Raw genomic sequence first — 21272 nt, forward strand, 5'->3', positions numbered from 1 at the left:
CCTTAATCCTCATAAAAATGTATCCTCTCTACCTGCTGAGATCATCTTTGAGGAAAACACATCCATATGCCAGGAACAACTTTAATCACGCATTTAATTCTAAAATTATGCTGCGGCTTAATTGGAATTAATTCTCCTTTGAGACGTTGCACTCTTTTTCTATTTCTTTGGCTGCCTGAGGACTAGAGGAGTCTTTTTCCTCAGCACATAGCAAGGTAGTATTCCAGTTCTAGAATTAATCCATGTTTCCATTTCATTAAAAAGCCATAGCATTCATTTCATTTTTGTTTGTCTTTTTGCTTTAGTTACATTAAAACTACTTTTACACAGGATGTAAATCAGTTTGTTAATACAGACCTAACTTAAAATGTCTATTTCACAGTTTCCGATGCTAAAAATACCTAACTTCCTAATTAAATGTAATACAAGCAATCTTAATAATTATGCCGCTCATGGCATTTCCTATTAAAATAATGGCCTTTATGTCACAACATCTCCTCTGCCAACATATACTGCCCTTGGACCCGTCATCCCGTGGGGACCAAAAGCTTCATTAAGACAGATCTGTTCTTCTTGTCGGAAAGAGAGAGAAAAAACCAAACCCAAAAAAAACCCCAAAAAACAAAAAAGCCTCCAGACTGAAAATGCACCCCTGAAGTGCAGAAGCTGCATCAACGTCAGGGCTGACCTGGCCCAGGACATGGCCCTGGTGCCTGTGTAGCGCTGGGTAAACTCCAGCCCAGGAAAACACAGAGTTCTCCATCCTTTCGGCCCCAGCCCCTCCTTCCTCCTTTCACCCCACGCTTCCTCCCACTTCTCTCTGCTTGGCCTTAACCTGCCACAGTTCACCCCAGGGTAAGACAGCTTTCTTCCAGCCAGAAGACACTGGTCTCAGGCAATACCTAACATTAAGCTAAGTCAGTAGGGTATCTGTTTCCCTTGTTAACGCACAATAATGATTTCTGACTCTGTAACTAACAGATGCAACCAAATTCTGAAAGGCAGTAGTTTCACTGGCATTACAGTGTTTGCTTTCTATCTAGGCGGAAATGAGCTATTGCTACCCACCTGCTAAAAGGAAGTACAGAAAAGATTGAAGACATGAAACTTTCAAACTCAAAATTATTGGTCACATGGAAGAAGAATAAAATTTTTCAAAACTTCTCTCCCCTCACAGGAGGATTTTAAAATATGCTTGGAATGTAAGAAATGGCTAGACTCTCGCTGCCACTGTGGGTGGGGCTGAGATATTTACACAATTCCCCCATCAAGTCTGAATGTTCAAAAGGGCAGGTGGCCTCTCTGAGAAGTGGGCAAGGTGATAACTGAAGTGTGTACTTCTGTGAATCGGGGGTAACCCAACAGGAACCCACACGGAGTGTGACAGTGACACCCTCTCCGTCCCCCGGTCCATTCATGAACAAATGTTCATCAAGGACCTACGAGGGCCCAGGGATACAGCAGTGAACAAAACAGACCAAGCATCTGCCCTGTGGAGCTTGGTGGTAATGCAGGAGAAGACAATGAACAAGGATGGCAAGGGAGTCTGGGGGAGAATGGGTACATGTATATGTTTATGTATGGCTGAGTTGCTTTGCTGTGCACCTGAAACTATCACAACATTGTGAATCGGCTACACTCCAATATAAAATACGAAAAATAATTTTGTATTCGTAAAGATCACCAAGTGGCCCAGGCAGGACTGGTCTTGTCTGGGGATGAGGAGGTTGGGAATACGAACCATGACAGCAATGTCAGACCAGCTAAACCGCAGTAGAAGAAAGAGAAACGAACAGACGTCAAGTTGTAACTCCCCCCAGAGGGAGACACACATCTTCCCATCCCTTCCTCCCCTGCCCTTGGGGGAACGATCACAAAAGTGGGGGAGAGCGGAGGGCATTCCACGGGACTACCTTGGGGCTGGATCTGTCTTTTCCCTCTTTTTTTTACCTTCATCTCTTCTAGCTGCCTCTGCAGATTTTTAGGGTCCACGGCAACAGGTTCAGATAAGTGTCTGCTCGCCGTGGCCTCGCAAGCCTGGAGCCCAGAGAGAAGCCCACATGAAGCATCTTCATAGTGTTGGTATTTATCCACCAGATCTTTGAGGTTATTCCCAAGGACATTGCACTGAAAATCGAAAGAGAGAAGGGTGGGGATTAAAATCCACTACTTTTATATATAATCTTCAGGACCTATGGGTTACGCCACCTGTAAAACACCAGATTTCAACCAAAGTGAGCAAAAACTGTAGGGTGAAGATTTTCTCCTTTATAGGAAGATGCTTCCTCTAACAAGTCAAAAACTAACCAATTCAAAAACATCTGCATGAGGCCTGGATCTTAATCCGGAATGAAGGGTTTAGGTGTCAATCATCAGAGGGGGCTCGTCTCCATGGAGTTTACACACCACGTGTATAGTATGCATCAGATGGAAAGGTTTTCAAGGTGCTTCATAAATCACTTCTATATGCTGCACAAGACTGATTAACACAAGGAGGGCAAATAATCTAGACCAGAAGGAAGCCAAGGCCAACAGCCAACGATGCTTTTCAAGACATTTGTGCAGCCTGGTCAGCTTATATTCTAAACAGGGACATGTTTTCTCAGTTTTGCTTTTTTTAAAACAAAACCCTCTTACTGGTCCACGAGAATAATAAAATTGAAACAGTCTGTTAGCTATTAAGTATTAAAATAATACACAGACCAAATATATGTGTAAAACGAATTCCTTGTGAAGGGAATTATCTGAGAGGAGGCTTCAGTTCTCAAGCTTCAGAGGCTGCAAACAGCAAACCACTCTGTTTAGACTCAAAATATACCCGCCACCTGCTGGGCAAAACAGGTATCACAGAGTTTTACAGCTAGGGCTGCCTGGAAATCACTCCAAATGAACTTAAAAAATAACTTTACGTTCCTAATCTTTAAACATATTTTTCAGAAGTAAAGCAGACGAATAAGACTGAGGGAAGTAGGATGAAAATACTTTATTTTCCCTGCTTCAGTTTTCAGATTTCTTGCTTCTAATTCCCAAACTAAAGAGGACAGAACGAAAACTACACGCACAGATTCCTCATGCCTTAAAATGAAACTACCTTATTGCACAGAAAAGGAAACTATAAATAAAATGAAAAGACAACCTACGGAATTTGCAAACGATGCGACCGGCAAGGGCTTAATTTCCAAAATATACAAACAGCTCATACAACTCAACAACGAAAAACCAAACAACCCAATCAAAAAATGGGAAGGAGAAATATAGACATTTCTCCAAAGACACACAGATGGCCAAGAGGCACATGAAAAGATGCTCAACATCGCTAATTATCAGAGAAATGCAAATCAAAGCTACAATGAGGTATCACCTCACACCGGTCAGAATGGCCATCATCAAAAAGTCTACAAACAATAAATGCTGGAGAGGGCGTGGAGAAAAGGGAACCCTCCTGCACGGTTGGTGGGAATGCAAATTGATACAGCCGCTATGGAGAACAGCATGGAGGGTCCTTAAAAAACTAAAAATAGAGCTACCATATGACCCAGCAATCCCACTACTGGGCATATACCCTGAGAAAACTATAATTCAAAAAGATACGTGCACCCCTGTGTTCACAGCAGAACTATTTACAACAGCCAAGACTTGGAAGCAAACTAAATGTCCACCGACAGATGAATGGATAAAGAAGATGTGGTACATATACACAATGGAATATTACTTAGGCATAATAATGAACAAAGTAATATCATTTGCAGCAACATGGATGGACCTAGAGATGATCACAGTAAAGTAAGTCAGAAAGAGAAAGACAAATACCATATGATATCACTTATATATGGAATCTAAAATATGACACGAATGAAGTTATCTAGGAAATAGAAACAGACTCACAGACATAGAGAACAGACCTGTGGTTGCCAAGGTGGAGTGGGGTGGGGAGAGAAGGATTCAGAGTCTGGGATGAGCAGATGCAAACTATTATATAAGGATGGATAAACAACAAGGTCCTACTGTATAGCACAGGGAACTATAGTCAATATCCTGAGATAAACCATAATAAAAAGAATATGAAAAAGAATATATATGTATAACTGAAACACTCTGCTGTACAGCAGAAATTAACACAACATTGTAAATGGACTGTACTTCAATTTAAAAAAAATGAAATTACCTTCGTGTAGAGGGACCTGAAGCGGTCAGTGGCGCGGTCTAGCCTGCCCTGGACTTCCCTGTGTGTGGCAGAGGTATCCAGGTGGCCCCGCTCAGCCCGGCCGCCTCCCTCTCTCCTGCTGCAAGACTTGGCTGCTTCCAACACTCTGTTCCCAGAGATCGTGATGTACCTCAAGTCTCCTTTGTGCGAAATGACATCTTCCGAGAAGCTCTTCTGCCTCTTCAGTTTGGCCGTCAGACCACCGAGGTCGTCGGCACCTGCTTCCAGGTTCTCCAGCTCTTGTTCTGACTGCTGCAGCCACTGCTCAAACTCGCCGTAGTCGGCGTCGAACTTCTCCAGCTCCTCCTGCAGGGAGTGGGTCAGCCGCATCCTCTTCTCCGATTCGGCCAGCGCGCTTTCATAATGCGCTTTCAGCTCCTTGACGTTCCTCTGCAGCTTCTCCTTTTCTTCCGGGCAGAGGTGGTGGCCCTGCTTCTCCAGCAAGGCCTGGGCCGCCTGGGTGGCCACAAGGACAGCCTGGTGCTGGGCCGCGAGCTCCACATGCTGGGCCTGCGGGAGAGCAGATGAAGCATCATCTGGATGCAGGACCCACAGACCCAGGACCCGCAGGCCTGCTTCCCATCAACCTGTCTAGGGTGCCCGCTGTTTCCCTCTTAATGGTGAACTTCCTAAAAGCAAAAGCTGCTTTGTGAGCAGCTAATTTTAAAATCTAATTTTAAAATTTCCAATCTTCTCTGGAAAGTACTGTTTTTGAGAAGGTTGGAAAAAATGGAACAAATTTCTGTTCCAGCCTTAAAACAAGCATCTACAATCTGCTCTCATTTTATTCATCCCTTCCTTACGAGCCCCCTGAAGGGACTGTCAATGTCTTTACCTAATTATTGATCAAGGAAGTACAATATTTTTTCTTAGGAAATGATCCTGAAAAGATATTTAATAGGAAAAAAAGAATCTATAATTTGAAACCTATAAAAACACTACGATCATCAGTAAGCAAGAACAACATACATTCGGAGAAGCCCAAAGGAAGTTAAAGGAACACGTATAATAAAGGAGCATCTTGGAGCTACTCAGCTGACTGGGTCTCAGTTTCCTGCATGTGGAAAAAGGGACAATAACCCTACACATCACAGGTTTGCTGAAAGGAGCACAGGAAACAGCACACAGAGAATGCTGCCTGTTGAGCCGGGCACATGTCAGGGATCAAAGTCCACCCTGGAGGCAAGAGCAGAGCGTCTGGCAGGTCACAGGTGTGGGGCAGAAAGGTCACAGGTGTGCACAGCTACCCGCCCTCAGCCCTCAGGGCCTCAGCGGCTAGAGTCCCTTCCTCTCCAGCCATAACCAGCTTCTTCCATCCACCCCAATATGCCATTAAAATGTGGTAAACAGCATAATGGAAAAGAATATAGAAAAGAATGCATATATATGTATAACTGAATTACTTTGCTGGACAGCAGAAGCTAATACAACATTGTAAATCAACTATACTTCAATTAAAAAAAAAAAAGCATAGTAATCCTTTTGGGCCATTTTCCACATTTCTTGTAATGTCTGACATGGAGCCATACAGCCTGATCCCATCACCTCCGAACTCCCTCTCCGACCTGGCCCTCCCCCTTCCCCACACCACACACTCGGCCTCCCACCTCTACCCCACCCCCACCCGCGGGCACATCTGGACCTCTTTCTCCAGCTGTTCTCTTGTCTGGTTCCAGCTCTCCCCTCAGACACCTGCCTGCAACCCCTACCTCCTCTGAGTCTTTGCAGGAATCTCATCCCCCTGTGTGGACCTACTTGGACGAGGCTATTAACCCTGAAAGGTGGTCCCACCCCATCCGCCCACCCGTACCTAACTTGGCAAAAAGTTACCACCTTCCAGCATCCCACAGAATTTGGATATTTACTGCCTGCCCTATTATCGTCACCCCCCAGCAGGCAAGCACCAAGACAGGGAATTTACTTTGCTCACTACCTAAAACAGAGCACTCAGGGGCTGAGAAAATATCATTTTATGCCATCAAGTGAAAAGGGCCAAGAAGCACTGCTGTGGGACAGCTGTTCCCGCAAAGTCTGATCCCAGCCGCCAGCCGAGAACAGACTCATCAATCCTTGTCCCCTTGTCTGTGACAGCACCTGACACACAGTGGGCATAGGACAAGTACTTTTGTCTAAATAACTTTTCTCCCGCAGGCTTTTCTCTCTCTTCGGTATCTGAATTATATTCATACACCATCTCCGTGGTCAGACAGATGTATATAATACCTATAAAGTCACCTGACCCATCCCTTCCTTTTACAGATGAGGGGAGACAGGCTGCAGGAGGAGAAGTACTGGGCCCAGGACACGTAGCGCAGAGAGTTAGTACGAGAGCCCTCGTGTCTCCCGAGCCTCTGGGCCATCTCTCCACTTTGCCAGGAGAGCAGGAATTTGTGAAGCACTTTCAGATTCTCATACTCTTAGCAGTGAAAAGTTCAGAAGGCAAACTTCATGCTGTGGCTAAAAACAAGTGTTTCCGGTAAGGCACCTGTATGTCTGGGTCCACCCTGGTATTTTTCACCCCTTTGGTCAAGTTACTAACCTTTCCTGACTCCTTTGTACCTGACTCACAGGTTCCTTTAGGAATTCATTAGATTTTTCATTTTAAGACACAATTACAGTCAGGTTCTGGAATAGCCCCTTGAAATTGTGATGTAATGAATATCCCAGCCCTTCTGGTTTCCTTTCTACTTCCTGTACTAGAAGAGCTTCACAGAGGGCATTCTATTCCCAAGACTCCAAAGACAAAGACTCGGAGGCAAACAACAGAATTGCAAATGTTCCCCAGGCCCAGGCATCTGCCCATCAAAAGCCACACACTGAAATAAAATGATCAACTATGTGACTCTTTAAAAATGGCTTTCAAATGTTCCCTTGGCTCCTGTAGCAGCATTAATGTTAGCCCTAGATTTTTCATGCAGTGAATTTTCACTCCTCTTCTCAGCCACAGCCTTCACCAAAAAGATGATCTGAAGTCTGGAGAGAACTTGAGTAAACTCAGGAGGGCACAGCAAGCCCGGGCTGGAATTTAGCAGAGGGACTGAGCTCACAGCCTAGTTTAAAATCCCAACTCCATTCCTTACTAGAAGTGTAACCTCAGGCAAGACACCTCATTCTGTAAGTTACAGTTTCCCCATCTGTAAAATGAGAATAAGAATAACATTAATAATAATAATTTCATCACCATAATAATGATATTCTCATTTGACAGAGTGGTGGGGAGAACTAAATGAACACAGTAATGAGTCACGATGGGAAGAGCTCTGAAGAGTGCCTGGTCCACTGTCACTGCTTTACGAACATTAGCTATTATTGTTATTTCTATTAATTCCTTACAACTCTGCTTCACGGAGAAGAACACCACATCCAATGATGTATTTCCCACTGTTTTTCACTTGCTTAGAATTCTCACCATAACTTACATGGACATACTGATGACCCTAAAACAAGGACTTTACTCTCAAGGGTCCCTGAGGTTTGAAAAGATAACTCACGTGCTAAGTGCTTCCTGTCTTTACAGACCTGAAAATAGACTTTAACAAGATCATCTGTTTAAAACCACTCACCTTCATCTTCTGGTACTGCTGGTTCAGGTTCTCCTTGGTGGTCGCTACGTGCCCATCAACATCCACATCCAACAGGTTACCATTAACTTCATCCTCTTCTCCCATCACCGACTTGCCGTCACCCTCTTGAATATGAGTCCCGTTCTGTTCAATGACCTGTTTCTGTTCCATCCCTGCCCTTCCTGAGTCTCTGTCAACATTTGCCAACCAGTCTAAAAGGTTTTCGATTTTGGTTTTGCTCTCTTCCAGCTGCTTTACAGCTGCAACCTGGGCAGGAAAGGTCACAATAGACAACCTTGAATGTGGGCCAAGGCAAGAGTGTTAAGACTTTCCAAAAGCAAATACTTAGATCATTGAAAATCAGAGTAGGGAAATTAAACCAGACCCACAATGAAAACTGAACACACTGAAATTAAGCCTTACAGCGACAGGCAGTTACCCTGAAGTTTCCACTGTTCTTAAAAACACATTCCAAAGTTTTAACTGTACTTAATGGACCTCACACATTTCACAAGTAGAAAACCTGACAATCCCACTTAAATTGTTTTTAAAAGTTTAACAAAGCCTACAATCTATTATGTATAAAATAAATAAGCTACTAAGATATACTGTACAACCCAGGGAAGATAGCCAATATTTTATAATAACTCTAAATGGAGTATAACCTTTAAGAATTATGAATCACTATGTTGTGCACCTGACACATATAATATTGCACATCAACTATACCTCGATAAAATTTTTTTTTTAAAGTTCAACAAAGCCAATTCTTCAAACTTTGTAGTATTTGGTCAATTGCCTACATGAAAACCCAGAATTCTAGTCTCTGGTGCTAATCATCACTTACGACCACCTGATACCACGTAATAAATCAAGGCGCTGTTACACTCATCATTTTCAACAAAGCCGTAGGAACAGGGTACCACATGTTTGAATAAGGACCTTTTCCGTTTCTTCCTTGATTGCTGTCGTCACAACTTTATCCAGCTCTTTTTTCGACTGTTCTGCCTTTAAATTAAGCTGTTCACACTTTATCTTAGCTTCGTTAAGTTTCTGTTCAATCAGAGCCTTATCTTCTTGTGACAGTTTTTCACCACTCTCTTTTAAGAAGTTCTCTGTGTTTTTCACTATTTCTGCCAATGCCTGTGCACTTCCTTGCATATCTTTCTGTAATTCCTTATAACATAAAAGCAAAATAAAATCTTAGTAAATTACTACTTATTTAATTCTTCCACAATTGTAATTCTAAAACAGGGTGGGGGGGCAGAGAAGAATCTAGCACATACAGGTTGTTAAAGCATATTCAATACTCTGTTAATTTGAGTTGGTTTATTTAAATCACAATATTTAATATAATTTGAAACCTCAGAGAACATTAAAGAAAGGTATGAGATTTGCAAGTTTAACAAATGGATGTGGTTTGTAAAACACTGAAAACAATTAAGTATTTACAAATGTAATCTATACATATTTGCACACACCAGATTTTTTTACATTATGTGAGTACATTTATAAAAGCTTTTAAATACATGGTAATATTATATGTTCTGTTTTTAAACATTTAATTTTAACATATATCTGCTGCTCAGGATAAAAACAAATAGTTCTCAAAGTTATGAGCTAAATTATTCCTAATGTAATTTCTATACTGAGATGATGACTTCTTCTAAATACCAGAGCTCTATAAAATAAAATGTTTGCTTCTTTGCCCTAGCTGCTAGGAAGCTCAGAGTAAGATCTCTCCTCAACAGTTACAGCTTTCCTTCGTCTAGAGTTCTCTATGTAATTTTTCCTCCTTTACACTTTCATTCTCTATAGAGTACTATGTTTAACTCTTCATATTGTTTTTCTCCATAGTTTTATTTTAAGCCTCCCCAAATTTTTCTAGGAAGTATTTGAATTGAAAGAGATACTGTCCAGTTTTCCAAGCACCACTTAGTGAAGAGACTGTCTTTTCCCCATTGCATATTTTTGCCTCCTGTGCTGTAGATTAAGTGACCATAGCTGTGTGAGTTTATCTCTGGGCTATTTATCCTGTTCCATTGATCTCTGTGTCTGTTTTTGTGCCAGTACCATACTGTTTTATTACTATAGCATTGTAGGATGGCTTGAAATCCAGGAGTATGATAACTCTAGCTTTGTTCTTTCTCAAAGTTGCTTTGGCTATTTGGGGTCTTTTGTGGTTCCATATAAATTTTAGGATTATTTGTTCTAGTTCTGTGAAACATGTCATGGGTATTTTGATAGGGATCACAATGAATCTGTAGATTTCTTTGAGTGGTATGCACATTTTAACAATATCAATTCTTCTAATCCACGAATGCTATGTATAGAATACAAAAAATGCAAGGATATATTGTACAGCACAGAGAATGAAGCCAATATGTTAGAATAATTTTAAATGGTGTATCATCTATTGTGTTGGCCAAAAAGTTCGTTCTGGTCTTTCCGTAAGATGTTACAGGAAAATCCGAACGAACTTTTCGGCCAACCCAATATTAAATGTTGAATCACTGTGTTGTATATCTGAAACTAATATAATATTGTAAATCAACTATACTTTAAAATAAATAAATATTTTTTAATAAAGAAAGAGACACTCTTTACTGAGCCACTACTATATGACATTAACTGTGCTGGTCACTTTACATAAAGTATCTATTTGAGTCTGACAATAACATGGCAGTGGAAGTTTGAGCAAAGGCAGTGAGGCCCAGAGAGACTAAGGTACAAAGCTGACAATGTGTAGTCTGGGACTGGATGATTCGTTACAATGAGAATGTTCTTTCTCCTGGCACCAAAATAAAACTTTATCTGTCATTATTGTTTGTTCCTTCAGTGAAAAAAAAAAAACAAATTCCAGAGAACAATGAAAGGAATAGGATGGGGCTAAGAGAGAAAAAGAACCCAAACTCATGGCTGTGTCTCCTGATTTGCAAGTGAGTTGGGCTTCAACAGATCCAAATTCTAACTCATCACACAAGGTATTTCCACTATCAGATCTCCTTTATATCGCCTCCACTCGATGTCTCACTAAAAAAAAAAAGCCAGGAAAATTACCTGGCTTGTTGGAGCTGGACGTATGACTCTTAGTATAAAGTTTCAAGCTCAGGTCTGGGGGCGTCTTGGGTACACCTTGCCTCCGAAAAGCTAAAATGATGACTACTTTCCAATAACCTGAACTGCTTTCCAAATACTTGTAATCAGTCTTAACATCAACTCAACCCACTAATGCAAAGCTAGATTCTACCTCCTGCTTGGACTGGTACTTCTTTAACTCAGCCGTGCCATCTCCAATCATGAAGGCTTCCTGATGACCAATGAGGCGGTTCTCGGTTTGGGTGAGGAGGTCACAGATGCCCTGGAGTTTCTCTCTGTACTCCTGCTGACGCTCCTCCACCATCTGAAGGGAGCAAAAGCAAAGCCTCGTGAATGTGGCCACCAACTCACTACTGTCATAGCTCTTTACGAGAACACATTTTGCAAGTTTCCTCTATGTAAGCTCTCCTAAGTATGCTGTAAACATGATAGCAGTGGGGTACACACTGAGCAAGGTACACAGAAAGTGAGAGCATGTCTCATGTACAAGGAAGGAGATCCCGTTTTGACAGCTCAACAGAACACTGGCCACGCATATGTGTAAGAGATGGAGCTTCTGACCGACAGGAAGAAACATCCCACTTTCTGAAGCTCTTGAAACCTGCGACACACACAATTAATTCTGCAAAAGGATATCAAAACAGAAGTTAGTCGTGATTTGTCTGTTAAAATATTCGATACGTGTAAACAGGTTACCGTGCTGGAGACCGTGCTTGTGCTTCCAGAAGTGATCAAAGGAGCCTTGCACGCAATATCTCTCCTTAATCACTGTGGCTAATTCCATCCCCACCTCTGCTCATTATTGCTATTGGATGGACCACCTCAATATAATTCGTTAAATCACCCTAAGAGATTAATTCAGCCATTACTTGCATCTTTTGTTTTCCTTTTATATACATACTAGTTATTTATTCTATAGCCATAGATCACGTTGACTAGGAGCCTGACACATGCCAGGCAAGGTCCTGAGGGTTTTAAATTCTTTCTTTCATCGGTGCCCACAATACTACCGGGCAAGCACTGCTACGATTTCCAATTTCCCAATGAGAAAACTGGTTCAGTGACTTGCCCTGGGTCCCACAGCAAGTGAGTGGTATAAATGGGGTGTAAACTCAGGCAGCCTGGCTCCAGAGCCTGGCCCTACCCTGCCATGCCCACCCACCTCCCAAAGGGAAAAGATACCCTTAACCTTCTCTATCCACATGTTCATCAATTTATCCCCAGAAATTTCTCAATGCATCCACATTTCTTCCTCCTGGAAAAAAAATCAAAACTCTCCTCTGAAAACAGTAGTTTGAGGGAGGTCATGAAAATTAAAAGCAACTAATTATAGCCTTCTTATGGCACACAGTACTTTTATATATTGTAGGATCGCTATATTATACCCTGTTCACTCATTGCCAGTCCAGAAAATCTCTCCTGTCTTCTCTTATCCACAACCCCTGGGGTTTACATTACAGGTTTCACACTGAAGACCTAAATACCAAGAATTCCCACTCCGCAAAGAGAGGCGGACCTTCTGACGATCGAGATCTTGTTCTAGCTGTAACTGAGCCTCTAAATGTTCCACCTGGGTAGTTACTGATTCCTGCACGTCAAGGAAACCCTTCTGAGTTGTATTTAAGAGCCTCAGCAGTTGTCTGCTTTGGGTGGGAGACAGATCTTGTGCATGTTCAGAGATGAAGAACTGCACGTCAAAGGCAGTGGTCTCCAGCTGCGTTTTGGTGTGTCCAAGGTCTTTTAACACATTCTGTGAAAAAAGTAGTATGAGTTACCAACAGCGAGTTAAGCCACAATAGAAAGTTTTTATTAACAATAACATTTATTATAAATATGCTTCTTCTATCAGGGATTCAAGCTTTTATTGACATTTTTTCACAATTCACTGAGTCAAGCCATTCATTCGTACTGAATGGTAGTGATGAAATTATTTCAATACTATGGTCATTAATACATTAAAAAACAATCCCTCTCAGAATATACTAACCTTGTCTGGCAGAGTTACTTGAAATGTAACTCCGCCAAAAGGTAAAGATCTAACTTGTGTACATTTAGCACATTGAAGGGAAACAACATTAAAATACTGAATGGATAAAGAAGATGTGGCACATATATACAATGGAATATTACTCAGCCATAAAAAGAAATGAAATTGAGTTATTTCTAATGAGGTGGATGGACCTAGAGTCTGTCATACAGAGTGAAGTAAGTCAGGAAGAGAAAGACAAATACCGTATGCTAACACATATATATGGAATCTAAAAAAAAAACGGTTCTGAAGAACCTAGGGGCAGGACAGAAATAAAGATGCAGATGTAGAGAATGGACTTGAGGACACAGGGAGGGGGAAGGGTAAGCTGGGATGAAGTGAGAGAGCGGCATGGACATATACACACTACCAAACGTAAAATAGATAGCTAGCGGGAAGCAGCCACATAGCACAGGGAGATCAGCTCGGCGCTTTGTGACCACCTAGTGGGGTGGGATAGGGAGGGTGGGAGGGAGACACAAGAGGGAGGAGATATGGGGATATATGTATACATATAGCTGATTCACTTTGTTATAAAGCAGAAACTAACACAACAATGTAAAGCAATTATACTCCAATAAAGATGTTAAAAATATATTCCTTGCTAATATTTATAATATCCATGTAATTGTGGCAGCACATACACGAGACCATGGGAATTTAAAGCATAAATCCAGTAGGCCAGAATTTCAGTTTTCTGACTCGCAGGCCAGGAGTGTCACTGCCCGCCATTCATGAGGGATGCTGTTCACATTAAGAACTTGGGGAAGAAAGGCATGACAGAAATGATTAATACCATGAAGCAGCTACAGGACTGAATTAAATGGTTGTCTTTATGTGACTGATACATACATAAATACACAAATACCAACCTCAACATGCAGTGGTAGTAAGAGTTTTATAAAGTCTGCAGGGACCTCATCAGAATGACATCTGTAAGGTTGTGATTATTTTATAGCTGAGTCAACTGTGAACAAACACCTCTTAGAGAAAAAGGAAATAATCCTTTATAGCTTCAGCAAAGTCACATTTTTTCTAAACCTTTGTTACATTCAATCCACAGGTTTTCTGATGTACTTGGTCTTATTGACTTTGACACTTGCCTTGAGAAACTCCAAGCTTTGCTTTACGTGTCCAGTATCTTGAACCATCATGACCTCCACATCCTTCACAGATGTGCTCATCTCTGATATCCAACGTGAGAACAACTGAAGTTTGTGCAGAAATTCTTCATGGGAAACTGCTAGTTTAGACTAGAAAATAAAATTGCATGTTCATTTCTGTCTGTCCCCAAATTTCAAATTCCTACAAATAATGATCCTGTGTTAAGAGCTTAACAGTTTATCATCTTATGACTAAATTTTCAAACCCTCAGTTTTCTCCCAAACACTAGTTCTGACTCAACGTGAGACGGTCTGGTACCTACCATCTCGGAGTCAATAGCCAGCATGATGTGGTTCATTCTTTCCGAAGACAAGGCATGGAGGGAGGAGAAGGCCGTCTGCAGACTCTGGAGGCTTACACTCAGGTCCTCGAGCTGTCCCCTGGGGAAGTCACCTGGCAGAGACTTTAAAAACTCTTCTGCCAGCGTCATGTCTTTTCTTAAAATCACACCAATTGGAGCCAATCCCAATTCAAATGTCTGCAAAAAATATACATCCCAGATATGCCTAGTGAGAAACACAAATATAACTAATATTCAAAATATAAAAATGCTCTTTTTCATTTTCCAAATTAATATCAGCCGACTACCCTCCATAACCGGCAGCAGACAATTCTCACCTCTAGCTGTTGAAGTTGGTTCTTCAAAGCTTCTAGATTGTTATCCAGAGACTCCTGGTTACCTAAGGGAGGCCTCATATCTTGAAGCAAAGCCAAATACTCGCACATCTTCGATCTGTGCTGTAAACACTGCCGTAGCTCATTGGAAAACTAAACACAAATGTGGACATGTTAATTCAATAGGCTTTGTGCAGGTTTTCAAGCAAATAACATGTATGGGATTATTCCCAAATGCAAGCTACTTCCTTATAAAATGTAAAGTCTACTTACTTGTTCCATCAAGCTGTCTCCAGAAGCCATGTCTTTTGACCCTGAAATACAATCCGAACGGTTTGGGGATTCAGCGCATAGCTCCTCCAGCCTCCCGCCTCTTGGCAATGCTGATGCACAGACAGGAGAGTTTTCTGGTCCATTTTCTTTCATATTTTGTAAATTAAGGGAATGGGGTTTTTCTCTCTTGCTGTTATGATCATCAAGAATGTGTGGCTTTTCATCCGTCATCTCAGAAGCTGTAGATGATTTTTGATTCAATTCTCCACCCTGTCCTCCTTTCTCTGAATATCCATCAGCAAGCAGCTTGCAGAAAACATTTTCAAGTTGCAGAGGAAGAACTTCAGATGTCCTACCTCTTTTCTCTAGATCACACTCCATCTGGGTTAATTCTTTCATCAATTCAAATGCTCCTGTAATTTTCTGGCTATACTGATTTTGCTTAAGTATATCGAGAAGCAGCTCACACTTGAGGTTTGCAGTACAGAGCGGATCCTCTCTGCCCTCTGCTTTTAGTTCTGGCGAGTTATTCATGGGGGAAATACCATAGTCACTGGTTTTAGAGTTGCCAGACACACCAGATGCGTCACTTACCAATGATGATGAGCTAACTCTTTTAATTAAGTTTTGAATTGAAATGTTAGTATCTGCACAGGCTGAAGGTTCTCCAAGCTCTTGAGGATTCATATGACCTTCTTTCAATCTACCTTTTAAGATGTCCTCGACATCTTCAATGGAGACCTGAGATAACTCAGGAATCTGAACCTCGTTTTCCTGGACTCCTGGAGATGAGGCTGGTTCTTTTCGTGCCTGTTGCTCAATTACTCCTTTCTCACTGTTAATTTCTAAGGATGAGCAGTCAGTGTTTAAAGTGTTACTGGAGTTATTTCTTATTCCATCTGCACAGAGTTCTGACTGCACAAAATCCGTATGTTTCCCAAAGCCCTCTGCATCTATAAGAGGGAAGACTGAAGGTGTGCTTTCATCTCCTTCTGGTGTGAACTCAGGAATTTCTGATCCTCCTTCTGAGACACTTTCTTTAGTAGGAAGATCCTTCTGTTGGACCATCTCCTTTGGAGGTAAGTCTTCTTGGGCAAGAGCTGCCTTTTCTTTTACATTATTAACTCCTAATTGCACGTGCTCATTCCTGGGAGGGGAAGCTACTAGAATACAGCTTGGGGTATCTTCATTTGGTTTCAGTATGTCTTTTGCTTTCACATTTTTAGCACAGTGTTTTAAATAAGTAAACAGATCAAGCTCTTTTTCAGGTCCATCGGTGGTTGAATCTTTCTCAATCCTTGTATTCCTTTCAGACAAGGTCATGTCTGAAGTCATGTCATCAGTGATCACTTGGGAAACTGAGGAATCGAATATTTCTTCATGATTCTCAAATTGAACGGGACTTTTGCTAACTATTGTTGGCAGATTCTTTGGTTCATCTTTAAGGGCTACTGCTGCTTTTTTAAGGCTTCCTTCCTGATTATGTCCTTCACTGTGTGTGATGTGTGGGAACGGAAACAGACTATTAACTAAATCAAGACTCTCCCTTGTACTTTTACTGGGCAAAAGTCTGAGACATTTATTATCTTCTACAGGACCTTCTATAAGCACTTCTCCTTTACCTGCACACATTTTATGAACCAATGTTTCATCTTCTATTAGTATATTGTTTTTGTCAGCTCTCCTTTTAATTAGATCTTTTCCATTGCCTTGAGGATCTTGGTCAGTTACAGAGACTCTGGATGACAAATGGCTTTCCTCCGCAGGTTTTACTATTAAACTGGGCTCAGAACAAATGTCTTTATCAGAAGATGAGTCACCCTGAAGTGTCACATTCTCATAATATGGATTTCCACCTTTCACAGAGTCCATAGATTCTGGCCCTTGAATCAACTTAACCCCTGTGTTCTTTAGATTATCCGCTAGCTCGGAAGTTGAACCGACACTAGTATTATGTAAAACACCAACAGGGCTTAAAGCGTTTTCCGATTCAGTGTCTTTCATGACAGACAGCAATTTATCCTTAAGGACCATCTCATGATTCAACAGATCTTTGCTTTTTCGAACAACCTCAGTCGCATATTCTGGAAGGTTACTTCTTTCAGGAACCAAGCTACTTTTACTACTTGATTCTGGCTGCAAAACATTTACACTTTGCTGTTTTTCCAAAGAACTATGATGGTGCTTTTGATCCGGGAGAATAGTTTTATTGCTACTTTGACTTGCATGGCTGTTTCCCGGTTTGGGTGCAGTGGTGACACACACGGGGACATCCACACCCTCAGCCTCGTCCTGGCACATGGGCTTTCCATCCTCACCTCCTGCTCCTTCTTCTTTGGTATCACCACCACCATCGTCATCATCGTCGTCCTGATCATTACTGTCACACTCAGAGTCCCCATAACTTTCTTCATTTTGCACAGAATCTAAACGATCGGGATCAGATTTTAATTCTTGCCCAGTTACATACTCTTCTCTCCCTCTCCAACAGCCAGCATCCTCAGAATTTAATGGAGTCCTGAAGCTCTCTTTTCTTCCTACAATTTCATGGTCAGTCAATGAGTCAGACTCATCACCTTCAAGGTCATCTGTGCTGTCCCGTTCTGATACAATTTCCATCAACCGTCCATTCACCTCATAGGAGGCAACTGAATTTAAGTGGATTCTTTCACCAGAATCGAATTCTGCTTTCTCAGCAACTATGAGAAAATCCTGCAGAGACTGTGCTTCTCCCCTCACACCTAAGCTATCAACCAGTCCCCCTTGGGTCCCCAAAGAATGTTCATCCTCTTTAAAAACATCATAAAAAGCCTCTCCAGGAGGAGCGGCCCAGTCATCTTCCTCTGGCAGCGTGTCATAGTCCTTGGGCTGCAGACAACCATGGTCATCACCTTCCAGAGGCAGGGAATCATGGTCATCATCTTCAAACAAGGGCGTGTCATAAAAGTCAGCATCGCTGTCTGTATCTGTTTCTGTGTCGCTCTGCTGATCACCCAGCAGTGATGTTTCATAGTCACCAGCACTGGCGCTGACAGCCCCTTCAAATGATGGGGTATGAATGTGAGCCATGTTGATGTGATGACTACCACCCCTCAGGGGCAGGGCACAGGAGGACCCTTCCACCGTGGACTCACTTTGCTCGTCTTCGGGTTCCTGATGAGAAGCAGCAAGCATTTTTTCATCATTCTGATCTTGTACCTGAGGATTACTATAACCAATACTGAAAGATTTTTGTACAGTGTTTTCTCCCTGTAAACTGATGTTGATAGCTGCAATTCCCAGAAACTGGTCTTGAAATTTTTCTCTTATTCTTTGACCCGATAACATGGTTTGGTCACTGAATGGCAATGTAAAGGCTTCACATTTATTTCCATTGTTCTCTGCAGTGTGTACATCATGAAAACTTCCCTGACTGGTCCTCAGTTTATCATGACTTAACAAGGCACTCAGTCTAGGGGAATAGTCCAAGAGACTTGAATCCCTGCTAATATTATCTTCATTCACCGTTTCATTCAAATCACAGATTCTACTAGTTTTTGATTTTACTATAGGACTTATCAAATCACTTGCAAAGTTTTGAAGGTTTTTAGAATGACTACATTCATCTGCATGTTCCTTTGTTTCTATTTGGCTTTGATCTTCACCATTTTCAAGTCTGTTTTCAGAGTCTTGTCTGAGCAGGCTAACTTCAGCAAGTCCAGGCTCTGTTAAATGTGGTATCAAACTAGGAACACACAGGCTGGATGAATCCTTAACTTTATAATCAGTTGCCAGTATATCTGCCACGTTTTCTGACTGGCGAAATTCACTCCTGGTAACGTTAGTTCCCAGTTCCTGAAACTCTTCATCTATGGCATTTTCAGAGGTTCCTTTACGTTTAGGTTCTCTGCAATGACATTTATCAAAACTACCTGGTGTAGCTGTACTTTCACTCGTTTCTTTACTTGCAGCATTATTCAGAAATACACCAGGGAGTCTTATGACATCAAGACATTCTTTTACAGGCGTGTTCTCATCAATTTCTGCACCACAGCCTTCCAGGAGCATCTGAACAGCGTCATTCAAGCCTCCATCGTACAGCAAAAGCCTCTGCCCTGTGTTTGCATCCATATAGCTATTTATCATCAAATAAGACAGGAATAATTTTTTAGTTTGTTCTGAGCTCTGAGTCACCACTGGCTCTTCTCCATCAAAAACATCTTCTTCTTGCCTGTAATCATGGACCATGGATGGCTGGAATTTACAAAAAGAGAGCCATCTTCTGAAATTTTCACAAGCTTCGAAATCTCCCAAATCTGGCATTTTATCGGGCAGCGTTATACTTTTTAAAATCGATGCTGTGTGATTATCTATGATTCCGAGTTGCATGGCAACGTCCAAACCAATGACTTGAGATGTTTCTGGAATGTAAAGAGCAGCGATTTTCTGCCTGCCGTTCAGGATCTTAGACGCCAATTCATTGGTAATCAACTCCTGCTGCAGGGAAGAAGATGTAGGGAATATCTCCCCAGAGTGAGGCCAGATGAGGCCCACGTAGCCTCGCTGAGCCTCGAGGACCAGAAGGGCACTGCTGGACGTTATCAGATCACATTGGACTGCCTCATCAACAGTTAAACGCTTGGCGGGGTTGCATTGGATGATTCCGCCTGTTTCCACCTGGTAGGTGAGGATACTGTTGGCAGTGTCTCTGTCCATCACCCCCTCTGCCACGGCTTCTTCTATAGTCATTCTCTGACCAGACTTGGAATGGATCAGACCTCCTGAAAGCAGCTGCGCACCCAGTAACCTGAACATGGTCTCACGGTCTATGAGGCCTTCATGAGCTGCCCTTAAAATGCTTAAGTTTCTCCCACATTTTAACGTTATCCTGCCTCCTTCTTGTGGCCTCACAGGCAGAAGCCGCACCCCTGTGTTTTCCTGTAAAATACTTCTTTGCATTATATCTATTAAAGACACCTTCTCAGAGGTGGAGGGGTCGATAAGATCTTTACACAGATTCTGCCGTTCCAGGATTTTAGAAAATAAGGCAGAGGAAACCAGGTGCTGCTGGAAAGCCTTCTGCAGTGTCAGCTGTTCTCCTGTGGCCGGAATAACGAGAGAGCCCGTGGAAAGCAGGATCTCAAGAACTCTGATGGCCATGGGTTCTGAGATCACACCTTCAGCCAGAGCATCCAGAACTGGAACCGTGGTGGACGACACAGCAGAAATAATCTCCTTCGTTTCACTGAGTTCTCGGAGTTGGCTAAGAACTTGCTCATCAATAAGGCCATGATTTTGGGCATCTTTGAGGTCAAAGCATGTTCTTAATTCTGGTGAAACAAGCCCAGAAATCATGAGCTGGGTCTCAAGCAATCGGATCCCCGTGTCATAATCAATGAGGCCTCTTAACACGGCCTGAAAGACAGAAAGGACTTCTCCCGTGCCCTGATCAATGGTGCCTGCGATGACTTTATCCAGCTGAAAGGAAAGCATGAAGTCTCAGTCAGTGACACGAGGGTGGGCAGAGCGTCATGAAACTTAGTTTGCATTTTCTTATAAAAAGGACACTTCGACATAAAAATCCTCTACTTACCAAGACGCGGCAAGGCTGTGAGTGTTAAGCAGCTCAAATGCACAAGTGATCTATGTCAGTGATCTATTCGAGAGCACAGGATGTGATAAAGCTTTGAAAACGACATGCATCTGTGAACTGAAAACTTCATATCGTGTACATTAAGAAGGTTAGTGAGGACACAGGAAATGATGAGGGTGAGGAAACAGGACACACACCTAGAAGGCAAACCATGCTCTCTGCAATCGGGTGAGATTAGTCTCCTGACACAAGAGAGAGTTTCAAACCCCATGCTATGGATGTTTACAGCATACAGACTTCTTCACAGATAGCAAAACCCATGAGCCAGGAAAATCGTTACATACCCTCAAAATACGACAAATAGTATGTAAAGTACTCCAGGGAGTGAGGGAATTGAGTATAAAGATAACTTTTTGAATACTGGATTTTGTGTTGAATATGTGTTGTCAAGTTTTAAAAGTTTAAGGATAGGCCAAACTTTAAGCTATTTCTGTTATATTTTAAGAAGATGCTAGAGCATCCTCGCTAAAACATATGGCCCAGTATTTCTCAAAGAAATCTCATGGATATCTCTGAAAATCAGACAAATCCCCTAATACTCCAATGTCACGTTTAGACGTGACTCACAGACTATTTTATACCATCATATTTATATAGTAGAATATCTATCATATCTATATAACATATATCTATACAACAGTAGAGGAATGGCTTTGACAGAGAAGAGTTAGAAAAATGAATGATTCTTTCCTT

General features: G+C 41.9%; 1 protein-coding gene across 17 annotated transcripts in view; it reads right to left on the reverse strand.

The window, feature by feature from the left end:
* Positions 1 to 21272, reverse strand: part of DST (dystonin) — a 497869-nt gene that overhangs the window by 125662 nt on the left and 350935 nt on the right. For 13 of the 17 annotated variants that reach the window (XM_029242504.1, XM_029242501.1, XM_029242518.1 and 10 more), the window contains 10 exons: positions 14948 to 20404; positions 14678 to 14827; positions 14322 to 14537; positions 13999 to 14148; positions 12383 to 12616; positions 11018 to 11170; positions 8710 to 8943; positions 7768 to 8034; positions 4166 to 4714; positions 1951 to 2127 (listed from right to left, as the gene is read on the reverse strand). In XM_029242504.1, the coding sequence (XP_029098337.1) occupies positions 1951 to 2127; positions 4166 to 4714; positions 7768 to 8034; positions 8710 to 8943; positions 11018 to 11170; positions 12383 to 12616; positions 13999 to 14148; positions 14322 to 14537; positions 14678 to 14827; positions 14948 to 20404 (7587 nt within the window). The remainder of the gene's footprint in view (positions 1 to 1950; positions 2128 to 4165; positions 4715 to 7767; positions 8035 to 8709; positions 8944 to 11017; positions 11171 to 12382; positions 12617 to 13998; positions 14149 to 14321; positions 14538 to 14677; positions 14828 to 14947; positions 20405 to 21272) is intronic. The other 4 variants (XM_029242516.1, XM_029242515.1, XM_029242517.1 and 1 more) reach the window with 2 other exon arrangements.

Source organism: Monodon monoceros, unplaced genomic scaffold (genome assembly GCF_005190385.1).
Source record: "Monodon monoceros isolate NGI ecotype Baffin Bay Population unplaced genomic scaffold, NGI_Narwhal_1 Super_Scaffold_3, whole genome shotgun sequence".
NCBI classification, from domain to species: Eukaryota; Metazoa; Chordata; class Mammalia; order Artiodactyla; family Monodontidae; genus Monodon; species Monodon monoceros.